We start from the raw sequence: 25,991 nt of genomic DNA, 5'->3' as shown, positions 1-25,991 counted from the left end.
AACATGTATGATGTCTGTAGTGACATATATCAGTGTTAGTAACATGTATCACCTCTGTAGTGACATATATCAGTGCTAGTAAAATGTATCACCTCTGTAGTGACATATATCAGTGCTAGTAACCTGTATCACCTCTGTAGTGACATATATCAGTGCTAGTAACATGTATCAACTCTGTAGTGACATATATCAGTGCTAGTATGATATATGGTTTGCTGTCTCCCTGGTGCCAGGGTTCGGCATGTGGTGGAACGGGTGGACAAATTGCTGGGAGGGGCTGGTGATGATCCAGCTGTCGTGGTCCATGTCGGTACCAACGACAGAATAAATGGTAGGTGGAGGAGCCTTAAGAATAATTTTAAAGAACTAGGCTACAAACTGAAGGGAAGGACCTCCAAAGTAGTATTCTCAGGAATACTGCCTGTGCCATGCGCATCACAGGAAAGACAGCGGGAGCTTAGGGAGTTAAATGCATGGCTGAAGTCTTGGTGTAGAGGAGAAGGATTTGGGTTCCTAGAGCACTGGGCTGACTTTTCATTGGGGTACAAACTGTATTCTGCAGATGATTTGCACCTAAATGGAAGGGGGTCCACTGTGCTGGGGGAGAGAATTCTAGCTGGGGTGGCGGAGTATTTAAACTAGGGCTGAGGAGGGAGGTCAATGTAGAAAAAAAAGGGGTAGCCAGGTTAGAGAGGGGTCAGACTATATTGGTGGGGGGAGAAACAGAATGTGGGGAGAGGACTAGACAACAAGATAAGGCGATCCTTTCGTTACAAAACATCAGTGTAAATAAAAAGGCCCGATTAATGTCAAATCACATTTCTGATAATAAAAGTGAAAAACTGACAGGCAAGTTAAAGTGTATGTTCACAAATGCCAGAAGTCTAGCAAGCAAAATGGGGGAGCTGGAGGCCTTGATACTGGAAGAAAATATAGATATAGTTGGTGTTGCTGAAACATGGCTGGACTCTTCACATGACTGGGCTGTAAATCTACAGGGTTTTACACTTTTTCGTAAAGACAGGACAAATAGGAAAGGTGGTGGTGTATGTCTGTATGTGAGAAGTGATATGAAGGCGAGTGTGAAAGAGACAATAGTGGGTGAAGACTGTGAGGAGGTTGAAACCTTGTGGGTGGAACTAGAAAGGGAGGTAAACACTGAAAAAATTACTTTTGGTGTAATCTATAGACCCCCCAATATAACTGAGGAGATGGAAGGTCAGATATATAAACAGATGGAGCGGGCTGCACAGGCGGGTACTGTAGTGATAATGGGAGATTTTAATTTCCGGGATATTAATTGGTGTCATGGTTCGGCTTCAACTGCAAAGGGGAGACATTTCCTCAACCTGTTGCAGGAAAATTTTATGGGCCAGTTTGTGGAAGACCCGACTAGAGGTGAAGCTCTGTTGGATCTGGTCATTTCTAATAATGCAGATCTTGTTGGGAATGTCAATGTTCGTGAAAACCTCGGTAACAGTGATCATAATATAGTTACATTTTACCTATACTGTAAAAAACAAACGCAGGCTGGGAGGGCAAAAACATTTAATTTTAAGAAAGCCAATTTCCCCAGGATGAGGGCTGCAATTCAGGATATAGACTGGGAAGAACTAATGTCAAATAATGGAACAAATGATAAATGGGAGATTTTCAAATCTACTTTGAGTTATTATAGTGCAAAATTTATTCCTACAGGTAATAAGTATAAACGACTCAAATTAAACCCCACAATGGCTTACACCTTCTGTGAAAGGGGCAATACATGACAAAAAAAGGGCATTTAAAAAATACAAATCTGAGGGTACAGCTGTAGCCTTTGTAAAATATAAAGAGCTTAATAAAATCTGTAAAAATGTAATAAAATTAGCAAAAATACAAAATGAAAGGCAGGTGGCCAAGGATAGTAAAACAAATCCTAAAAAATTCTTCAAGCATATAAATGCAAAAAAGCCCAGGTCTGAACATGTAGGACCCCTAGATAATGGTAATGGGGAGTTGATCACAGGGGATCAAGAGAAGGCAGAGTTACTAAATGGGTTCTTTAGTTCTGTATATACAACAGAAGAAAGAGCAGCTGATGTAGCCGGTGCCAGTGCTGTTAATATATCAGTTGATATACTGAATTGGATGAATGTAGAGATGGTCCAAGCTAAATTAAATAAAATAAATGTGCACAAGGCTCCGGGACCAGATGGGTTACACCCTAGAATTCTTAAAGAGCTTAGTTCAGTTATTTCTGTCCCCCTTTTCATAATATTCAGAGAATCTCTAGTGACTGGTATAGTGCCAAGGGACTGGCGCAGGGCAAATGTGGTGCCTATTTTCAAAAAGGGCTCTAGGTCTTCCCCGGGTAATTATAGACCAGTAAGCTTAACATCCATCGTGGGGAAAATGTTTGAGGGGCTATTGAGGGACTATATACAGGATTATGTGACAATAAATAGCATTATAAGTGACAGCCAGCACGGTTTTACTAAGGACAGAAGTTGTCAAACTAACCTAATCTGTTTTTATGAAGAGGTGAGCAGAAGTCTAGACAGAAGGGCCGCTGTGGATTTAGTGTTTTTGGACTTTGCAAAGGCATTTGACACTGTCCCCCATAGACGCCTAATGGGTAAATTAAGGACTATAGGTTTAGAAAATATAGTTTGTAATTGGATTGAGAATTGGCTCAAGGACCGTATCCAGAGGGTTGTGGTCAATGATTCCTTCTCTGAATGGTCCCCGGTTATAAGTGGTGTACCCCAGGGTTCAGTGCTGGGACCACTATTATTCAACTTATTTATTAATGATATAGAGGAAGGGATTAATAGCACTATTTCTATTTTTGCAGATGACACCAAGCTATGCAATATAGTTCAGACTATGGAAGATGTTCATGAATTACAGGCAGATTTAAACAAACTAAGTGTTTGGGCGTCCACTTGGCAAATGAAGTTTAATGTAGATAAATGTAAAGTTATGCATCTTGGTACCAACAACCTGCATGCATCATATGTCCTAGGGGGCGCTACACTGGCGGATTCACTTGTTGAGAAGGATCTGGGTGTACTTGTAAATCATAAACTCAATAACAGCATGCAGTGTCAATCAGCTGCTTCAAAGGCCAGCAGGATATTGTCGTGTATTAAAAGAGGCATGGACTCACGGGACAGGGATGTAATATTACCACTTTACAAAGCATTAGTGAGGCCTCATCTAGAATATGCAGTCCAGTTCTGGGCTCCAGTTCATAGAAAGGATGCCCTGGAGTTGGAAAAAATACAAAGAAGAGCAACGAAGCTAATAAGGGGCATGGAGAATTTAAGTTATGAGGAAAGATTGAAAGAATTAAACCTATTTAGCCTTGAAAAAAGAAGACTAAGGGGGGACATGATTAACTTATATAAATATATTAATGGCACATACAAAAAATATGGTGAAATCCTGTTCCTTGTAAAACCCCCTCAAAAAACAAGGGGGCACTCCCTCCGTCTGGAGAAAAAAAGGTTCAAGCTGCAGAGGCGACAAGGCTTCTTTACAGTGAGAACTGTGAATTTATGGAATAGCCTACCGCAGGAGCTGGTCACAGCAGGGACAGTAGATGGCTTTAAAAAAGGGTTAGATAATTTCCTAGAACAAAAAAATATTAGCTCCTATGTGTAGAAATTTTTCCTTCCCTTTTCCCTTCCCTTGGTTGAACTTGGTGGACATGTGTCTTTTTTCAGCCGTGCTAACTATGTAACTATGTAGTAACATGTATCACCTCTGTAGTGACATATATCAGTGCTAGTAACATGTATGATCTCTGTAGTGACATATATCAGTGCTAGTAACATGTATCACCTCTGTAGTGACATATATCAGTACTAGTAACATGTATCACCTCTGTAGTGACATATATCAGTGCTAGTAACATGTATGATCTCTGTAGTGACATATATCAGTGCTAGTAACATGTATGATCTCTGTAGTGACATATATCAGTACTAGTAACATGTATCACCTCTGTAGTGACATATATCAGTACTAGTATGCTGTATCACCTCTGTAGTAACATATATCAGTGCTAACTAACCTGTATCATCTCTGTAGTAACATATATCAGTGCTAGTAACATGTATGATCTCTGTAGTGACATATATCAGTGCTAGTAAAATGTATCACCTCTGTAGTGACATATATCAGTACTAGTAACATGTATCACCTCTGTAGTGACATATATCAGTACTAGTATGCTGTATCACCTCTGTAGTAACATATATCAGTGCTAACTAACCTGTATCATCTCTGTAGTAACATATATCAGTGCTAGTAACCTGTATCACCTCTGTAGTGACATATATCAGTGCTAATAACCTGTATCACCTCTGTAGTGACATATATCAGTACTAGTAACATGTATCGCCTCTGTAGTAACATATATCAGTACTAGTATGCTGTATCACCTCTGTAGTGACATATATCAGTGCTAGTAACCTGTATCACCTCTGTAGTAACATATATCAGTGCTAGTAACCTGTATCATCTCTGTTGTAACAATATCAGATAGATGTAAGCACTGGACGCATATATGTCAGACCAAACTGCAGAAAACATTGGTCCGAACACATTTTAATCCCCTCCTTCCCCTATACATTAATGTAACATAATTGCTAATAAAGCTTCTCCTCGTTCCAGATGCCAGAGGGTAACCTTATATTAGAGTCGTTTTCTGGTGAGATTCTGCAATGCCTTCGTTTCGGCAGGTTGGGGAGAAGCAATTGCCCCATGAAATTATATTTATGTCATGGTCTCCCAAGAGGGATCTTATCGCGCTTGTCAACAAAGCCGGAGAGGTAAGTTTCCAAATAAGACTTCATTCTGATTCTTTGCATTAGATCTGTTTTTCCATTGCCCCGTAATAGGGTATGTTCACACGCAGTGGTTTCAGACGTAATTCGGGCATTTTACGCCTCGAATTACGCCTGATAAAACGCCCCTAATACGCCTACAAACATCTGCCCATTGCTTTCAATGGGAATTACGATGTTCTGTTCCCACGAGCCTTTATTTTACGCTTCGCTGTCAAAAAACGGAGCGTAAAAAGAAGTAGCATGTCACTTCTTGAGGCGTTTTTTGGAACTGATTTTCCGTTGAAGACTATGAAAAACGCCTCAAAAAAGTTCTCAAAAGAAGCTCCAAATTTAATTCTCAGCTTCAAAAACGCCTGAAAATCAGAGGCTGTTTTCTCTGAAATCAGCGCCGTATTTTTCAGACGTTTTTTAATTAAACGTGTGAACATACCCTTATGGTATGTGCACACGATTAGGGTATGTGCACACGCAGAGTCAAAATACGGAGCTGTTTTCAAGGGAAAACAGCCCCTGATCTTCAGACGTTTTCTGAGCAACTCACGTTTTTCGCAGCGTTTTCACTGACGTTTTTGGAGCTGTTTTCATTGGAGTCTATGAGAAAACGGCTCCAATTACGTCTCACAAAGTGTCCTGCACTTCTTTTGACGAGGCTGTAATTTTACGAGCCGTCCTTTGACAGCGACGCGTAAAATGACAGGTCGTCGGCACAGAACATCGTAAAGCCCATTGAAAGTAATGTGCAGATGTTCGCCGACGTATTGGAGCAGTTTTTTCAGACGTAATTCGAGGCGTAAAACGCCTCCATTACGCCTGAAAATAGGTTGTGTGAACCCAGCCTTACTGAAATTACGGAGCTGTTTTCAGGAGAAAACAGCTCCTGAATTTCAGACGTACTTGCTCGTACTCGCGTTTTGCGGGGCGTCTTTTACGGACGTAATTTGGAGCTGTTCTTCATTGGAGTCAATGAAAAACGGCTCCAATTACGTCCCAAGAAGTGTCCTGCACTTCTTTTCACAAGGCTGTAATTTGACGTGCCGTCTTTTGACAGCGACGCATAAAATGACAGGTCGTCGGCACAGTACATCGTAAGACCCATTGAAAGTAATGGGCAGATGTTTGCCGACGTATTGGAGGCGTTTTTTCAGACGTAATTCGAGGCGTAAAACGTCTCCATTACGTCTGAAAATAGGTCGTGTGATCCCAGCCTAAGGGTATGTTCACACGATAACGACAATTACGGCTGAAATTACGGTGCTGTTTTCAGGAGAAAACAGCTCCTGCATTTCAGACGTAATTGCACGTACTCGCGTTTTGCGAGGCGTCAATTACGGCCGTAATTTGGAGCTGTTCTTCATTGAAGTCAATGAAAAACGGCTCCAATTACGTCCCAAGAAGTGTCCTGCACTTCTTTGACGACACTGTTATTTTACGGGCCGTCTTTTGACAGCGACGCGTAAAATGACAGGTCGTCGGCACAGTACGTCGGCAAACCCATTGAAATGAATAGGCAGATGTTTGCCAACGTATTTGAGCCGTGTTTTCAGTCATAATTCGAGGCGTAAAAGTCCTCGTTTATGCCTGAAAATAGGTCGTGTGAACCCAGCCTAAGTGTAAACTGACTTAGAAATGTCAGGTCTTTACTTTGTATTATTGTTACTGTAATGACCAGATGTGTGTGTGTGAATGGGATTTTAGAAGATTGTGGCTTCATTGATACAAGTGGAGCACTTGCCTAGAGCTAAAAATCAAGTCGCTGCAGTGGTTTTCCAAAGAGCCTCTGGGATGATATTGATCTCTGGCACAATGTCTGGTTCTCTACTTATGACCTGTTAACACGTATAAATTATCTTTATGATTTGTGGCGAAAATCAACAATTGTACAAAACGATCACCGATAAGTTTCCTTTATTTTCTGATGAAAATTCATGATTTATAAGCTCTATTAATAAAATGGCAGCGGCGATGGGGAGTGACAAGTGGCATGGGGTTTTCCTAACGCCGTTGCATTTTAATGCTAGAAATCGGGGGTCACATCGGTCGGACCCTCCCTGATCGGACAGTGGTGGCATTTGCTAGAGAAATGCTACCAAAGTCTGTGATGATACAACCCCTTTTAACCCCTTCCCGACATTTGCCGTAAATGTACGTCATGGAAAGCATTGACTTTCCGCATCTTGCCGTACATATACGCCGAATGTTTGGGACCGGCTCAGAAGCTGAGCCAGTGCCATCATCACCGGATCTCAGCTGTATCTTACAGCTGACATCCGGCTGTAACGGCGGGGACCGAAATTAGCTTCGATCCCCGCCATTAACCCCTTAAGTGCAGCGCTCAAACGCGATCGCTGCACTTAAGGTGTTTGCAGCTCATCGGAACCCCAGTAATGAAATTGCCGGGGTTCCGGTGGCTGCAATGGCTACCGGAGGCCTAATACTGGCCTCCCGGTCTGCCTAGCACCGAAGCCGGTCAAGATCCGCCCGGCGGCGGAGCCTGATCGGCTTCCGTAGCTGCCGGCAAGATGGCGCCGGGTCAGGAGCTGATCCGGCGTCATCAGCGGTGGAAGTCAGCTGTACTGTACAGCTGACATCCACCTGTAACGGCAGGAACCGGAGCTAGCTCCGATCCCTGCCATTAACAGCTTCGATGCAGCAATCGAAAGCGATTGTTTCATCGTAACGGTTACTAGCAGATCGCCAGCCCTGACAGGCAATTAGGACTGACGACTGCTGTTATGGCAACAGGAGACACAATGGTCTCCTGCTCTGCCATTACGGAAGCCGATTTAGGCCCCGCCGGGAGGCGAAGCCTAATCGGCTTGCTGTCAGTGAATGACTGACAGATCTAATACATTGCACTACATAGGTAGTGCAATGTACCGTATTAGAAAGAAAAAAAATCTGACCGTTGGACCTTCAAGTCCCCTAGTGGGACTTCAGAAAAAGTGTAAAAAAAGTGTAAAAAAAAGTGCAAATAATAAAAGTTTGAAAACAATAAAAGTTTCAAGTAATCAAATAAAACACAATCCCCCTTTTACTCTTATCAAGTCCTTTATTATTGAAAAATAATAATAAACCATACGTATTTGGTATCGCCGCGACCGTAACGACCTGAGGTATCAAAATATTATATTATTTATTGCACGCGGTGAACGGCGTAAAAAAAAACTTAAAAAACTTTACCAGAGTTTCTGTTTTTTAGTCACTTTGCCCTACAAATGTTAGAATAAAAAGTGATCAAAAAGTCGCACGTATCCAAAAATGGTACCTATAAAAACTATAGCTCGTCCCGCAAAAAACAAGCCCTCATACACCTCCGTCGACAAAAAAAGTTATGGTTCTCACAACTTGGCGACAGAAAAAATACATTCTTTTTACAAAAGTAATTTTATTGTGCAAAAAGTTGTAAAACATAAAAAAGTCCTATAAAATAGGTATCGCCAGAATCGTACTGACCCGCAGAATAAAGTTAACATGTAATTTATAACGCATGGTGAACGCTGTATAAAAAAAAAAAAAAAAAGCTGTGCCAGAATTGCGTTTTTTGTTTACCTGGCATCCCAAAAAATAGGATAAAAGGTGATCAAAAATTCGCATGTACCCCAAAATGGTACCAATAATAACTACAGCTCGTCCCGCAACAAACCAGCCCTCATACCGCTACGTCTATGAAAAATAAAATTAGTTATGGCTCCAATAAGTCAGGAAATAAAAAAATATGCAGTTGTGCCCGAGGGGAACATTTCTTCTGTTTCAAGAGGCGATTTATCAAGGACCTAAAATTAGGGAACCAGGAAGGGGAGGGCCCAAACATATCCGCTGGAAGTGACGGTGCCCGTATTATACCAGGACAACACTTCCTAGCAAAATTCCCCAAACTACAAAGGTGCGGAGTGTGGATCAAAAGGGGGATAATAAAGGACGCCATATATCAGTGCGACACCGGCCTGTGCGGAAATGATTGTGTCACAGCGTAACACACATCTATGGATCATTTTATTGTTTTTTTTTTACCCCATTATTATACCACCTGACTATGCCCCTTATATACTCCGCCCGGCTTACATATGCCCTACATTATAAACGGAAACACCAGTAAGACTCCAAACAAAACTACTACCAAAATCCACGCTCCAAAAGCCAAATGGCGTTTCCTCCCATCTGAACCCTACAGCGTCCCCAAACAGCAGTTTCTTTCCACATATATGGCACCGTCATACCTGGGAGAACCCTTTTAGCAATTTTTGGGGTGTGTGTCTCCAGTGGCATAAGCTGGGCACGACATATTTGCCACTGAATGGCATATCTAGGGAAAAATAAATTTTTTTAATTTGCACCATCCACAGCGCATTCATTTATGGAAAAGACCTGTGGGGTGAAAATGCTCACTACACCCCTTAATAAATGCCTTGAGGGGTGCAGTTTCCATAATGGGGTCACTTCCCAGGGGTTTATTTTTATTATTTCACATCTGAGCCTCTGCAGTTGTGAACCAATACTTTGTAAATCGCCAAATTAGGCCTCAATTTTACATGGTACGCTTTCACTCCTGAGCCTGGTCGACTGTCCAGGCAAGAGATTAGGGCCACATGTAGGGTGTTTCTAAAACCAGGAAAACCAGCATAATAATTAGAGAGCTGTCTTGTTATGGTGGCACAAGCCGGGCACCACATATTGTCCACATATCTGTGGAAAAAAATCCCATTTTCACTCTGCAACATCGAGTTCACACTAATTTCTACAAAACACCTGTAGGGTTAACATGCTCACTACACCCCTAGGTAAATGCATTGAGGGGTGTAGTTTCCAAAATTGGGTCACTTCTGGGGGGTTTCCACTGTTTTGGGCCCACAGGCGCCCAGAAACCAATCCAGCAACATCTGCACTCCAAATGGCGGTCCTTCCCTTCTGAGCCCTGCCGTGTGCCCAAACAGCAGTTTATGACCACATATGGGGTATTGCCGTACTCGGGAGAAATTGCTTTACAAATGTTGGGTTCTTTTTTTTCCTTTATTTGTTGCGAAAATGAAAAAATTTGCGCTAAAGCTACGTCTTATTGAAGAAAAAGGATTGTTTTTATTTTCACTGCCCAATTCTAATAAATTCTATGAAACATCTGTGGGGTCAAAATGCTCACTACTCCCCTAGATGAATTCCTCAAGAGGTGTAGTTTCCAAAATGGTGTCACTTTTTGGGCGTTTTCATTGTTTTTTCCCCTCAGGGACTTCGTAAATGTGACATGGCCTCCGCAAACCATTCCTGCTAAATGTGAACTCCAAAAGCCAAATGGCACTCCATCCCTTCGAAGCCCTGCCGTGTGTCCAAACAGCCGTTTATTACCACATGTGGGGTATTGTTTTACTCGGGAGAGATTGGTTTACAAATTTTACGGTGCTTTTTCTCCTTCAGTCCTTGTGGAAATGAGAAAAAATTAGCTAAACCTACATTTTCTTTGAAAAAATGTAGATTGTCATTTTCATGGCCTACTTCCAATAATTTATGCAAAAAACCTGTTGGGTCAAAACGCTCACTGTACCCCTAGATAATTTCCTCAATGGGTGTAGTTTCCAAAATGGGGTCACTTGTGGGGGGTTTCCACTGTTTTGTCCCCTCAGGGGCTTTGTAAATGCGACATGGCCTCCGCAAACCATTCCTGCTAAACTTGAGCTCCAAAAGCCAAATAGCGCTCTTTCCCTTCTCAGCCCTGCCGTGTCTCCAAACAACCGTTTATTACCACATGTGGGGTATTGTTTTACTCGGGAGAAATTGCTTTACAAATTTTGCGGTGCTTTTTCTCCTTTAGTCCTTGTGGAAATGAGAAAAAAAATCGCTAAACCTACATTTTCTTTGAAAAAATGTCGATTTTAATTTTTACGTCCTACTTCCAATAATTTCTGTAAAAAACCTGTGCGGTCAAAATGCTCACTGTACCCCTAGATAATTTCCTTGAGGTGTGTAGTTTCCCAGATGGGGTCACTTTTGGGGGATTTTGACTGTTTTGGCACCGCAAGAGCCCTTGTAACCTGACATGGTGCCTAAAATTTATTCTAACAAAAATAAGGCCCCAAAATCCCCTAGGTGCTCCTTTGCTTCTGAGGCCGGTGCTTCAGTCCAGTAGCACGCTACGGCCACATGTGGGATATTTCCTAAAACTGCAGAAACTGGGCAACAAATATTGAGTTGCATTTCTCTGGTAAAACCTTCTGTGTTATAAAAAAAATTGTACTAAAAATTTATTTCTGCAAAAAAATATGAAATTTGTAAATTTCACCTCTACTTTGCTTTAATTCCTGTGACATGTGTAAAGGGTTAAGACATTTTCTAAATGCTGTTTTGAATACTTTGAGGGGTGAAGTTTTTCAAATGGGGTGACTTTTTGGGGGTTTCTAATATATAAGGCCCTCAAAGCCACTTCACAACTGAACTGACCCCTGTAAAAATGGCCTTTTGAAATTTTCTTGAAAATGTGAGAAATTGCTGCTAAAGTTCTAAGCCTTGTGATGTCATAGAAAAATAAAAGGATGTTCAAAAAACAATGCCAATCTAAAGTAGACATATGGGGGATGTTAATTAGCAACAATTTTGTGTGTTATAACTGCCTGTCTTACAAGCAGATACATTTAAATTGAGAAAAATGCAAATTTTTGCAATTTTTCGCTAAATTTTGGTGTTTTTCACAATTAAATACTGAACATATCGAGCAAATTTTGCCAGTAACTTAAAGTCCAATGTGTCACGAGAAAACAATCTCAGAATCGCTTGGATAGGTGAAAGCATTCCAGAGTCCTAAAGTGACACGTCAGATTTGAAAAATGAGGCTCTGTCAGGAAGGTCAAAAGTGGCCAAAGAGGGAAGGGGTTAAAGGTAGAAAAGGGCCATCTATATTTGGCTCGCACAGTTTGTATGCATTGGTCTAAATGTTGTCTCGTCTTGTCAGGTGTTGCTCCATAGACTGGCAAATATTCAGAGAGTGTGGATTTTACCCCCGAATGAGAATACAGGAAAGGAAGTGACATGCTTAGCATGGAGACCTGATGGCAAAAGTAAGTGGATCTGTTTATGTTTTGTCTATTTTTAACCCCTTAGTGACCACTAATACGCCTTTTTACTTGATTCACTAATGGGCTTTAGGCTAGGCTGACGCCTTTTCACGTCAGCCTAGTCTAAGTCCTGCACGGGTCTCCCGTGCAGGCAGGAGCCGGGGCTCTGCTGTCTGATGACAGCTGAGCTCCTGCTCCAACGCCCGCGATCGAAGTTTACTTCGATCGCGGCCGTTTAACCCGTTAAATGCCGCCGTCAATAGCGACCGCGGCATTTAACTTTGTTTACAGAGGGAGTGCGCTCCCTCTGTCACCCATCGGCGGCCCGCGAATGCAATCGCGGGTCTCCGATGGGGTGTCATGGCAGCCGGGGGCTTGATAAAAGCCCCCAGGTCTGCCCTGGACATATGCCTGTTAGGACGCGCCGGAGGCACGTCCTAACAGATTGCCTGTCAGATTTACACTGACAGGCAATAATGCTCTGGTATACGAAGTATACCAGAGCATTATAGCAGTGATCGGAATATCGCACAGTAAAGTCCCCTAGTGGGACTAATAAAATAAGTCATCAAAGTGAAATAAAGATTATTAATAAAAAGTACAGTAAAAAAATAAATCCATTTTTTTCCATAAAAAGTGGTTTTATTTAGTACAAGTGTAAAAAAAAAAAAAAAGTACACATATGTGGTATCGCCGCGACCGTAATGACTCCATTAATAAAGTTAATATGTAATTTAAACCGCAAGGTGAACACCGTAAAAAAAAAACTATGGCGAAATTGCAATTTTTTTCCATTGCCCCCCAAAAAAGTCATAATAAAAATGAATCAATAAGTCCCATGTACCCCAAAACAGTACCATTCAAAACTACGTCTTGTCCCGCAGAAAACAAGCCCAAAAAATCACTACATTGATGGAAATATAAAAAAATTACGGCTCATGGAAAGCGACGATGCAAAAACAAATAATTTTAGTTTAAAAGTGTTTTTATTGTGCAAAAGTCGTAAAACATAAAAAAACCTCTACATATGGGGTATCGCCGTAATCGTACCGACCCATAGAATAAAGGTAACATGTTAATTACGTCGCACAGTGAACGGCGTCAATTTAAAAACGCATAGAACAATGGCAGAATTTCAGGTTTTTTTTATAATCCCCCCAAAAAGGTTAATAAAAGTTAATATAAAAATTATATGTACCCAAAAATGGTGCTATTAAAAAGCACAACTAATCCCGCAAAAAACAAGTCCTCATACAGCTATGTAGATGAAAAAATAAAAAAGTTATAGCTCTTTGAATGCGACTATAGAAAAACAAATAAAATAGCTTGGTCATTAAGGCCTAAAATGGGCTGGTCACTAAGGGGTTAAAGTTTTATTAGGGTGTGTTTACATCAGCGTCAGGCTTCCGTTAATCGGTTCCATTCGACCTTTCCGTCGGAGGACCCGATGAACGGAAAGCCAAGCGTAAACCATAGCTTCCATTTGCGTTACCATTGATTTCAATGGTAATGCTTCCGTTGCAGTCAATTTTCAATTTGTTTCGTTAAGTTTCTGTTTTTTCGCTGCAACAAATGCGTAGTTGACTACGCTATTGTTGCGGCAAAAAAACCCGTAAATTTTATGGAACGGAAACCAGCTGCAACGGAAGCATTGCCATTAAAATCAATGGTAATGCAAACGGAAGCTATGGTTTCTCTTGGCCTTTCCGTTCATCGGTTCCTCCGACGGAAAGGTCGAACGGAACTGATGAACGGAAGGCTGACGCTGATGTGAACAGGCCCTTATTTTAATTGTTTATTTGTTTGTATCCATAGTCCTGGCTTTTGGTCTTGCTGATACCAAGAAGGTTGTGCTTTGTGATGTCGAAAAACCTGAAAGCCTTCATTCGTTCTCAGTGGAAATGCCTGTGTCCTGCATGCAGTGGATTGAAGTAACAGAGGAGAATAGGTGGGTCTACAGATTGGTCCCCTAACAACACATTTAAAGAGGTGGTCTGAGTTTAGAAAAAGTCACACCCCCCCCCCCCAAATAAAAACAGCAGGTTTACGCGTTATTAACCCCTTCCCGCACCTTGGCGTAAATGCACGTCCAGGTGAGCAGTAACTTCGCGCACCTGGGCGTGCAGTTACGTCCGCGCTTTAACAGTTAACCGCCGCGCGGCGCTACACCGCAGCGGCGGTTAACTGTGCAGGGTGTCAGCCCTGCTCTCCCCGTTGCCGATCAGCGGCCTGTCGCCGCTGAAATCGGCAATTAACCCCTTCGATGCGGTGGTCGATTGCGATCACCACATCGAAGAGGTTTATGGCGGATCGGCAGCCCCCCACATGCATTTGCGGGGGCTGGCGATCCTTATCATGGCAACCAGAGGCCAGACAATAACCTCCGGGTTGCCATGTACGGAAGCCTCGGAGGATCAGCCTCCGGCCGGTCCTCCGATGCTTCCTGTCAGTGTGACTGTCACGTCACAATGACAGTTAGAACACATTACAGTATGTGTGTAGTGTAATGTGTTCCAGCAGCGATCAGAGCTGCAAATCTAAGTGTCCCCTAGTGGGACAAGTAAAAAAAAGATAATAAATTTTTTTCAAAAAGTGTAAAAATAAAAGTTAGAAGTGACATAAACAAAGAATGCTTTTTTTCCTATAATAAGTCTTTTATTATAGGGAAAAAATTAACACGTTAAAAAAAGTACACATATGTGGTATCACCGCGTTCGTAACGACCCCAACTATAAAACTGTAATATTATTTTTCACGCACGGTGAACACCACGAAAAACAGTGCCCGAATCACAATTTTTTGGTTACCAACCCTCCCAAAATATACAATAAAAAGTGATCAAAAAGTCCCATGTACGCCAAAATGGTACCAATACAAACTACAACCCGTCCCGCAAAAAACAAGCCCTTACACAGCTTTTTTGACTGAAAAATAAAATGTTATGGCTCTCAGAATATGGTGACACAAAAATTTATTTATTTTATAAATAAGTGATTTTATTGCACAAACGCTGCAAAACATAAAAAAATTATATACATCTGGTATCGCTGTAATCATACCGACCCACAGAATAAAATATAACGGTCATTTATAGCCCAGGGTGAAGGCCATAAAAAAACGAATAAAAAAACGGTTTGGTCACCTTGCTTGCCAAAAAATGGAATAAAACGTGATCCCAAAAATTTCTCGTACCCCAAAATGGTACCAATGAAAACCTACAGATTGTCCCGCAAAGAATAAACCCTCACACAGCTCCGGTGGTGAAAAAATATAAAAGTTCTGGCTCCCAGAATATGGCGATGCAAAATGTGCAGAGTGTCCAAAAGCAGATAAGATCGGGCGCCATTTATCAGTGCGACACCGGCCACATATCTGCGGATTATTATTTATTTACTGCATTATTATACCCTCTTATTATACCCTGCTGTACCCCGCACAGATAACATGTACCCTGATGTACTCCGCACAGATAACATGTACCCTGATGTACCCCGCACAGATAACATATGCCCCCACATTACAAACTGAAACACCAGTAAAACCCCAAACAGAACAACTACCAAGCTACATCTGCGCCCCAAAATCCAAATGGCGTCCCTCCCTTCTGAGCCCTGCAGCGTGCCTAAACACCAGTTTACGTCCACAGATATGGCATCGCCATACCCGGGAGAACCCGGTTAATATTTTATGAGGTATTTGTCTTCAGTGGCACAAACTGGGCATAACATGTAGTGCACTAAAATGGCATATGAGTGGAAAATTGTAATTTTCACTCCGCACCATGCGCTGCGCATTAACCCCTTCGCGCACCACAACATAGCATGTCTTAGTGTGGGGGGTGATGTATGGAGCGTCTCACGTAAAAAATAAAGCATTTAAAATGGCAAAATCGCAGTTTTTTTGGTCACCTTGGCTCTACCTAAAAATGTAATAAAAAGTGTTCAAAAAGTTGTATGTACCAAAAAATGGTACCAATAAAAACGAACGCTCGTCCCTCAATAAATAAGCCCTCACACCGCTCTATTGACTGAAAAATAAAAAAGTTGTGGCTCTTGGAACGCGGGGAGGAAAAAACTAAAAAGGAAAAGAAAAAAATGGATCAGTCCAGAAAGGGTTAATTACTTTCTAATGAAAAACCATTTATGCCCACACGTGGGGTATTGCCGTACTCGGGAGAAATTGCTTTACAAATGTTGGGCGGCTTTTACCCCCTTTATCCTTTGTAAAATTGAAAAAAATGCAACATTTTAGTGGAAGAAATGTTGATATTCATTTTCACTGCCTAATTCTAATAAATCCTGCAAAAGACTTGTGGGGTCTAAATACCCACTATATCCCTAGATAGATTCTTTAAGTGGTGTAATTTCCACTTTTGGGGGGTTTCCACTGTTTTGGCCTCTCAGGGGCTTTGCAAATGCGACATGGCACCCAAAAACCATTTCAGCTAAATTTGAGCTCCAAAAGCCAAATAGCGCTCCTTCCCTTCTAAGCCCTGCTGTTGGTCCAAACAGCAGTTTATTACCACATATGGCATATTTCCGTAATCGGGAGAAATTGTTTTACAAATGTTGGGGTGCTTTTTCTCCTTTATTCCTTGTAAAAATTAAAAATGGCTACCCTTTTTCAGAAAAAAAGTCGATTTTTACCTTTACAGAATAAGGCTCCATGCACACGAACGTGTTTTTGCGTCCGCAATTCCCCCGAAAATCCACGGGAGAATTGCGGACCCATTCATTTCTATGGGCCCATACACACTATCCGTGTTTTCACGGGTCCCCGCATGTCCGCAAATCCGTGCCGCACAAACTCAGGACATGTCTTATTACGGCCCACAAATTCGATGTGGACATGCCCATAGAAGTCAATGGGCCAGTGGAAAATGCGGGTACACCTCCGTGTGTCTACCGCAGTTTGCGGATTTGCGGAAGTGTTGCTAGGCGACGACCGGGAATGAGTTCTGTCGTCATCCTGTTTTACCTAGGCTTTTTTTTTTTATCCGCATTTTGCGGATTACATACGGATGAACTGCAGATTACATACGGATGAACTGCGGAGGACATTTCACGGAACACGGTCCTGGAATTTGCGGACCAGAAAAACACTACGGTCGTGTGCATGAGGCCTAATTCCAATGAATTAAGCAAAACAACCGTGGGGTCAAAATGCTAACTTTACCCCTAGAAAAATTCCTTGATGAGTGTAGTTTCCAAAATGGGGTCACTTTCCGAGGGTTTCCACTATTTTGTTCCCTCCAGTACATTTCAAACGCGACACGGCACTGAAAACTATTCCAGCAAAATCAGAATTTCAAAATCCAAATGGTGCTCCTTCCCTTCTGAGTCCTGCTGTGGGTCCAAACAGCAGTTTATTACCACATATGGGGTATTTCTATAATCAGGAGAAATTGCTTTACATATGTTGGGGTGTTTTTTCTCTTTTATTCCTTGAAAAAATTAAAAATTTCTATGTTTTTTCAGAAAAAAAGTAGATTTTCATCTTCACAAACTAATTCAAATAAATTTAGCAAAAAAACTGTTGGTTCAAAATGCTAACTATACCCCTAGATAAATTCCCTGAGGGGTGTAGTTTACAAAATGAGGTCACTTTTGGGGGTCTTTATTGTTTTGGCCCCACAAGACCTCTTCAAACCTGACATGGTACCTAAAATATATGCTAAAAAAAAGGAGGCCCCAAAATCCACTGGGTGCTCCTTTGCTTCTGAGGCTAGTATTTCAGTAAATTAGCGCACTAGGGCCACATGTGGGGTATTTCTAAAAACTGCAGAATCTGGGCAATAAATAATAAGTTAGATTTCTCGGGTAAAACCTTCTGCGGTATAGAATTTTTTTTATTACAAATGAATTTTGTAAAAAAAAAAAATGAAATTTGTAACTTTCACCTCTACTTTGCTTTAATTCCTGTGAAACGCCTAAAGGGTTAATACACTTTCTGAATGCTGTTTTGAATACTTTGAGGGGTGCAGTTTTCAAAATGGGGTGATTTATGGGGACTTTCTAATATATAAGGCCCTCAAAGCCACTTCACAACTGAATTGGTCCTTGTAAAAATCGCCTTTTGAAATTTTCTTGAAAATATGAGAAATCGCTGCTAAAGTTCTAAGCCTCGTAACGTCCTAGAAAAATAAAAGAATGTTCAAAAAACGATGCAAACATAAAGTAGACATATGGGGGATGTTAACTAGTGACTATTTTGTGTGGTTTTACTATCTGTCTTACAAGCAGATACATTTAAATTTAGAAAAATGCAAATTTTTGCAAATTTTCTCCAAATCTTGGTGTTTTTTTACAAATAAATATTGAATTTATCAACCAAATTTTTTCACTAACATAAAGTACAATATGTCACGAGAAAACATCTCAGAATCGCTTGGATAGGTAAAAGCATTCCGGAGTTATTACCACATAAAGTGACACATGTCAGATTTGAAAAATCGGCTTCGTCCTGAAGGCCAAAACAGGCTGTGTCCTGAAGGGGTTAAAGAAAAATACCATCCACAAGCTCTCAGTCTTTATTTCAGATGTAAAAATCGCAAACTCTGAGAACTTACCCTAAGGCTGGAATCACACATGCAGTTTTTTTTAGCTAAAAGCCAGAAGTGGATCCAAATGGAAAATTGAAGTATAAAGGACTAAGGCCTCATGCACACGACCGTGCCTGTAATCGGTCCGTGATTACGCTCTCGGCCGGCTGTGGACAGTCATTATAAAGTATGGGAGACATGTCCTATTTTTTACGGAAGGTTTCTATGGCACGGACACCTTCCTATAAATATATGAGACGGTGTGCGTCGGCCATAGAAATGAATGGGTCCGTAATTACGGACAAAATCTACGGTCGTGTGCATGGGGCCTTAGGCCTCATGCACATAGCCGTGCTTGTAATCACGGCCCGCGATTGCGGGCACGGCCGGCCGCCGACTCCCGCATACAAAGTATAGAAAGGGCAAGAAGCCACGGCGCCACTTGGTGTGGATCAAAGAAGGTGTAGGTGAGAAATAAAAATAATAAATGCTCACCGTGAGGTTAGAGGAGTTGAATGGAGAAATCCACGAATTAGCTGCTGCCAGATCCGATGCCGGTTGCCGAGGTAACCGCTTGATTTTGATGAGTGCAGAGTGAAATAAAATTAGGATCTATGTTGGCGCTGCTGCGTGGTGTAGACAGGATGAAGATCCAAGAGCCAGATAAACGTAAAATGATTTATTGCTATGCAACGCGTTTCAACGCCGAACTGGCGTTTTCATCAGGCATGGGGAGCACAAAAGAAAGGACATGTATTTATACAGTATAAATCGCGGGACATGCACATGGCCGCCGCCATTGTTTTCAATGAGCCCGGACCGCAGAACAGGGCCGTAATAAGACATGCCCGTTCTTTCTGCGGTCCGGGCCGTGCAAGGACCGCAAAAACTACGGTCGTGTGCATGGCCCCATAGAAAAGAATGGGGCCGCAATTCTCCCGTGGATTTTCGGGGGAATTGCGGCCGCAAAAACACGTTCGTGTGTATGGGGCCTTAGTGTCTGCAAGGATCACTTCAGATGGGGGAAGTAGTGAAGAACATTGATTAGAAATAATCTGAACGGCCTCGATGGCTTTCCTAGATCTTTTTGGCAAATCAAAAAAATACCTGGCATAAGCAATGTAAGGTGTGAAGTTAATTCAGTGTCTGTGATAACTGGTAAATATAACTAGCCTCATGCATAAAAACTGTTCTGACAAAAAGTTTTGTCCAGCTGATTACAGGCTCTGATTCTGTCTGCTTCATGTGATGATTTGTATTCTTATTTTTAGACCTTTTTATATTTTATCGCAGTGTCTTGAAGTCATTTTATAAGGCAGAAGACGAGTCCAGTATTCTTCTCCCAAGGTTGCCTGCTTTGCCCAAAAAGTAAGGAAATATTGTTGCTGTATTTTACTGTACTTTTGTTTTCCCTGTATGATAAGTAAAGGATATGATAACTCAGCGTACCTAACTTTTCAGGTGACTTTTCAGAATAAGCTGTCATGTGTGTACATGAGGAATAACACTTTCTAGACATTTTATTACTTGTTTTCTGCATTATTTATCAGTTTTCCCCTGCAGGTTCTATCTTTTAATTTTCCGTTTTCTCTGAGCTAGTGGGTGAAGCGTAACTGCTATCATGTCTTCTATACACTAGACGCATAGAGGAGAATTCTGCTTTCCTATCTCCTATCACATATATAGAAGCAGGAGGATCATGGAGGAGAGTCTGTCTGCTTCCTCCTGCTGCTCCCCCCTACTCTCTCCATAGACTTCTATGGGCAGGCTGTGAAGATACACACGCCTACTTTCTGTAACTAGGGACAGATTTTGCTTGACAATGGGGTGGACAGCAGATTATAGGAAGGGAGACACCTAGTGGCAGTAACTTCACACAGAATTTGCATGGATAAAACAACTACATTTTAACAGTAAGTATATTACAAAGTTGATCTATATCAGGTATACTATTAGATCAGTGTACGTTGTTTGAAAGGTTAATGTCCATTTGAAGGGGTTGTCCGCTTTGCACATTCTCTTTTTGTTAGAGTGGTCCTCCAAGGATGAGCCGATCCTGCTGGGACCTAGCAATTTGCCTGCAGCGCCACAATAATGAAAATGACGTTTTACTCCGTTATAATTTAAATCAATAGGCTGTCCATGTAATGCATGATCATGCTGGGTCCTTCGGAGCGAGAGACCCCCCTCCATTAACTCAGAATTCCCTATTAAGGTAAATGAAAATGGATTATTTAAACAAGACATCCCCTCCAAAATCTACATTTATAATAGAAGGATCTTGAATCTGTTTCCCATGTATGTGTATGCATATTTTCAGACAAGGTCCCAAGATTCAATGTTCTCTAAATAAAGTTATTGTATGAAAATTGGCCTGACTTATTCATTCGAAATGTGAATAGTCGAGCTGTTGCTCTCCTGCCAACAAGATGATTATAGAAGACATTACACAAATTTTACCCTATATGAATAGAAGGGGATATACAAAAACAAACCACAGTGGGGTGCATTTACCTTTGGGTTTAGTACCCGGGTAAGTTTTAAAATGCTGCAATGCTAGTTGCTCTTTAAAGGGGTTGTCCGAGATACCAACATTTTTTCAAAAACTCTGTCATACATTACCCCTTATACAGACAACCTAAATAAAGCATTATTTTAAAAAAAAATTCTACTTAGCACATTTCTTCTTTGAATTTAGCACGGTTTGTTTACATGCAGTTCAGCTCTGGTTTGTTGATCTTTCCTTGTTATGAAACTTTTTTCCCGTGCACGCTCATTGCAGGCTGCAATGAGCGTGCACGTACCTTCCAAGAGTTCACGTGAGCTGTCCTTGCTCCTCCCGCTGACCTCCTTCACTGGATTGTCTCCTTGCTGACATTCTTGAAGGATGGTGACCGTTCTCCCCCCATTATGTTTTGTTTCTCTTTTCAGGTCTATAAACCTCTTCGTGTCTCCCCTCACCCTCGTCCACCCTCACCCTAAGGGGAGATTCACACGAGCGTTGCGTTTTTGCGCGCGCAAACAACGCGGCGTTTTGCGAGCGCAAAAACCATTTGACAGCTGCGTGTGTCATGCGTGTCTGATGCGCGGCTGCGTGATTTTCGCGCAGCCGGCATCATAGAGATGAGGCTTGTCGACGCCCGTCACTGTCCAAGGTGCTGAAAGAGCTAAATCTTTCAGCACCCTCGACAGTGAATGCCGAACACAACAGCGAAAAACCTGTAAAAAAAAAAGATAAAGTTCCTACTTACCGAGAACTTCCCGGCCGTTGCCTTGGTGACGCGTCCTTGGTGACGCGTCCTTGGTGACGCGCCTCTCTTGACATCGGGCCCCACCTCCCTGGATGACGCAGCAGTCCAAGTGACCGCTGCAGCCTGTGATTGGCTGCAGCCTGTGCTTGGCCTGTGATTGGCTGGAGCTGTCACTTGAACTGAAGTGTCATCCCGGGAGGTCGGACTGCAGGAAGGAGACAGGAGTAATCGGTAAGTTAGAACTTCGGGTTTTTTTTACAGGTTAATGTATTTTGGGATCGCAAGTCACTGTCCATGGTGCTGAAACAGTTTAACTCTTTCAGCACCATGGACAGTGACTATCTCCTGACGTCGCGTACCGATAATTTTTTTGCCGGGATCGGCCAAAACGAGTTTGGCCGAACCCGGTGAAGTTCGGTACGCAAAGACACTCCGTTTGGATGTTCGGAAACAGAAAAGCACGTGGTGCTTTTCGGTTTTCATTCATCCTTTTCACTGCTGTTGCGCGAATCACGCTCGTCCCACGGAAGTGCTTCCGTGTGGTGCGCGTGATTTTCACGCACCCATTGACTTCAATGGGTGCGTGATGCGCGAAATACGCAGAGTTATTGAACCTGTCGCGCATTTTGCGCAGCAGACAAACGCTGCGCAAAAAGCACGGACTGTCTGTACTGCCCCATAGACTTGTATTGGTCCATGCGTGCCGCGTGAAAACCACGCGGCCCGCACGGACCGAATACACGCTCGTGTGAATCCCCCCTAACCCTCACCCTAACCCTCGCCCACCCTCCTCTATCTCACGTCTCTCTCCACTAAGGCTATGTTCACACAGAGTTTTTTTGCCGGAGGAATATCTGCCTCAAAATTCCGTCTTGAAGTTTGCGGCAGATTTACCTCTCCCTGCACGTTGATTTTTGCGTCATTTTTCCCGGAGTTTTTTGTGCGCTGTTTGCGGCTTTGTTTGCGGTTTTGTTTGCCGCTTTGTTCGGGCCGTTTTTCGCTTCGTTTATCTTGGCGTTTTTTGCTTGTTTGTTTGCGTCTTTTTTTGCTGTGTTTTCCGTTGCGTTTATCGTAGCCTTTTTCGTATCGTTTCTTTTTTTGCATCGTTGTTTGCGGCTATTTTTGCTGCGTTTTTCGTTGCGTCTTTCGTGGCGTTTTCCCAGTAGTTTTTCACGGCGTTCTTTGCCTCTTTGTTTGCGGCTTTTTCCACGATGTTTTTCGCAACGTTTTCCGTGGCGTTTATCGTAGCCTTTTTTGCGTCGTTTTTCGCCTCTTTTTTTTTGCGTCGCTGTTTGCGGTTTTTTTTCTGCGTTTTTCGTTGCGTCTTTCATGGCGTTTTTCCTGTCGTTTTTCGTGGCTTTTTTTGCCTCTTTTTTCGCTGCTTTATTTGCGATGTTTTTCGCGGCGTTTATCGTAGCCTTTTTGGCGTTGTTTTTGCGGCTTTTTTTGCTGCGTTTTTCGCGTCGTTTTCCGTCATGTTTTTCGCCCACGGCAATTGAGCGCCGCGGGCATAAAACAACGGAAATACGCTTTCTCTGCCTCCCATTGAAGTCAATGGGAGGTCAGAGGTGTAAACGCCCGAAGATGGAGCATGTCGCTTCTTTTTCCCACGAGGCAGTTTTACTGCTCGCGGGAAAAAGACGCCGACGCCTCCCATTGAAATCAATGGTACGCATTTTCGGGCCGTTTTTTACAAGTTTTGCTACGCTGTTTCCGCTTTAAAAAAAACCAGGCGGAAACATCCCCGTAATTTCAGCCGTTATGGACGCCCTCGTGTGAACATACCCTAACAATGTAGGCTTAGATACAGGACCCCAGAAGATCTTAACCAGTTCAGGGCCGCGCTATTTTGCGCCTTCAGGACCAGACACCGTTTAGCCATTTTTAGCACGCGTTAGTTAAATGGCTATAACTTTTTTATTTGTTGGGCTAACGACGTGATTTTTGCGACGTTTTTTCCGTAGATAATGCAGGTTTCTTTTTTTTATCATTTTTATACACACCTTTTTTGCCATTTTAGAATTTTCTTTCATAAAGTTTGAAAATATTAGTAAAAAAAAAGCTTTTTTACGTTTCAGCTATTTTTTTTTGGTAATAACATAGTTTTACCCTAAAATATACCTTTTATTTGTGATCGTCATTGTCTACCGTAAATTTTAATATATTACATGTCTATATTAGGGTAATTGGGTCAGCGCTAGCGTTATAACAATGATTGTCGGGGGGGAACGGTATTTTTTTGGGGTGGGTATTTTATGTGTATTTATTATTGTATTTTTTTTTGCACTTTACTTTACTATTTTTTTATTACTGTAGTCTGATCCTCAAAGGTCAAAAAAGACCTTTGGGGACTTTATATATTTTTTTTCTTTCTTTTACATGTTTTTCCACTGTAACTGGAGCTGCACAGCAGCCCCAGTTACAGGGGAAATCAGCCCTCTCATAGTGACGATTGTCACTAATAGGGCTGTGCTGGGTCTAGTAAGACACAGCAGCAGTCTGCCACTAACGGCACCCGGTGATCATGTGACCAGTCACATGATACCGGGAGGAATAGAGACAGCGCCGCTGCTGCTGTCTCTATTCCTGTACACAGCGCGCATTGAGCGCTGTGTAAAAAGACATCGGAGAAGACAGAAGCAGCTAAAGCAGCTTCTGTCTTCTCCTCAGGGTCCCCGGCAGTCACTGACAGCCGGAGACCCGACATACAGCTGCCCGATCGCGCGGGCAGCAAGTTAAAACCCGAGCCGTAGAAAGTCTATGGCTCGGGTTTTAAGGACCCGTCCCTGACCGCTGGCCGTAAAAATACAGCCAGCGGTCAGGAACCAGTTGTTAAACAGTGCACGGTGTCCCGCGGGCCGCAGATAACAGCCTCAAGGGCTGCATGCGACCCGTGTGCTGCATAGTGTTGTATAATTCCCTATCAAAGCCTACTATGTGTAGGCTTTGATAGGGGAAGAACTAAAAGTACAGAGGTCACTGTACCTTTCTAGTCCGCGGGTGCCGTCCCTCTTCACTTTTTTCACTGTGAACATGCATAGGCGCGTTCACAGTGAAAAGATGCATAGGCTGGGCGGGCACCCGCAGAAACGACACATCTCCAGTGACGTGTCGTGTCCCATCCGAGGTCTCGCTGGGGCGAGACCATGTGATCGGGACACGACACGACAGTGGAGGAGGAAGAAAACGTGACGTCAGAAGACATGTGATCGGCAGAAAAGAGCTGCCAGAACGGAGAACAGAAGCAAGATTGCACAGGTAAGTATATTAGGGAATACTTAATGTGTGCATTGTGTGTTTAACTTTAAAATAAAAATATATCTCGGACAACCCCTTTAAAGGGGAATCTATTGCAGAGTTAATTCTACAGTAAAAAATAAATTTGCATAAAGAAAACTAGATCATGTAAATGTTGTATGTGCTCCAAGTTGCTTTACTCTGATATTTATCTGTTTCTGGCTTTTCTTTTTGTTTTTTTCTTTTTATAGTTACAATGCCACAGCTAAAATATTCAGGTAAGGCAGAATAAAATTAGGGGCTTTACAATGATGGTAAACGGCAAAAAATGTTTAGCACAAAGAAACATAAGCAGAGAATCTTATATTTAGACATTATTTGTCCCTTTTATCTGTACTTACACATTACATTAACCCCTTCCCGCTCCTTGACGTACTATTACGTCATGGCAGCTGTATCGTTCGCGCTCCATGCCGTAATAGTACGTCTCGGGAGTAACGGCCGTTTCGGCCGTCCTCCCGACACATACAGGAGCTGTGACGCTGCTGTCTTGTTCAGCAGCTGTCACAGCTCCTACAGCGGGGACCGATCGCTGTGTCCCCGCTGATTAACCCCTTAAAAGCCGCGTTCTATAGAGATCGCGGCTTTTTAGGGGTTAAGCTGCCATCGCCGGCCTGCTACGCGATAGCGGCCGGCGATGGTGACTATGGCAACCGGACACCAAACAATGGCGTCCGGCGATGCCATAGACGGAAGCCTAGTGGGTCCTGACAACGTCAGGACCCACTATGCTTGCTGTCAGTGAGTAGCTGACAGTTCTAATACACTGCACTACGCATGTAGTGCAGTGTATTAGAATAGCGATCAGGGCCTCCTGCCCTCATGTCCCCTAGTGGGACAAAGTAATAAAGTAAAAAAAAAGTTAAAAAAAGTTGTGTAAAAATAAGAAAATAAAAGATTTAAAAGTATTAAAAGTAAAAATCCCCCCTTTTCCCTTATCAGTCCTTTATTATTAATAAAAATATATAAAAAAACAAATAAACTATACATAATTGGTATCGCCGCGTCCGTAACGGCCTGAACTACA

The 25,991-nt window shown here is 42.4% G+C and overlaps 1 protein-coding gene across 3 annotated transcripts in view; it reads left to right on the top strand.

Annotated features, from left to right (window-relative positions):
* ANAPC4 (anaphase promoting complex subunit 4) overlaps positions 1-25,991 on the top strand; it is a 113,843-nt gene that overhangs the window by 16,384 nt on the left and 71,468 nt on the right. For 2 of the 3 annotated variants that reach the window (XM_075840141.1, XM_075840142.1), the window contains exons 2-6: positions 4,663-4,820; positions 11,773-11,878; positions 13,691-13,823; positions 19,710-19,784; positions 25,156-25,182. In XM_075840141.1, the coding sequence (XP_075696256.1) occupies positions 4,713-4,820; positions 11,773-11,878; positions 13,691-13,823; positions 19,710-19,784; positions 25,156-25,182 (449 nt within the window). In that variant the 5' untranslated portion in view covers positions 4,663-4,712. Of the gene's footprint in view, positions 1-4,662; positions 4,821-11,772; positions 11,879-13,690; positions 13,824-19,709; positions 19,785-20,560; positions 20,632-25,155; positions 25,183-25,991 lie in introns of those variants that run through there. The other variant, XM_075840143.1, reaches the window with a different exon arrangement.

The sequence above is a fragment of the Rhinoderma darwinii genome, chromosome 10, assembly GCF_050947455.1.
Source record: "Rhinoderma darwinii isolate aRhiDar2 chromosome 10, aRhiDar2.hap1, whole genome shotgun sequence".
Lineage (NCBI taxonomy): Eukaryota > Metazoa > Chordata > Amphibia > Anura > Rhinodermatidae > Rhinoderma > Rhinoderma darwinii.
This window is presented reverse-complemented; position numbering and strand designations above follow the sequence as displayed.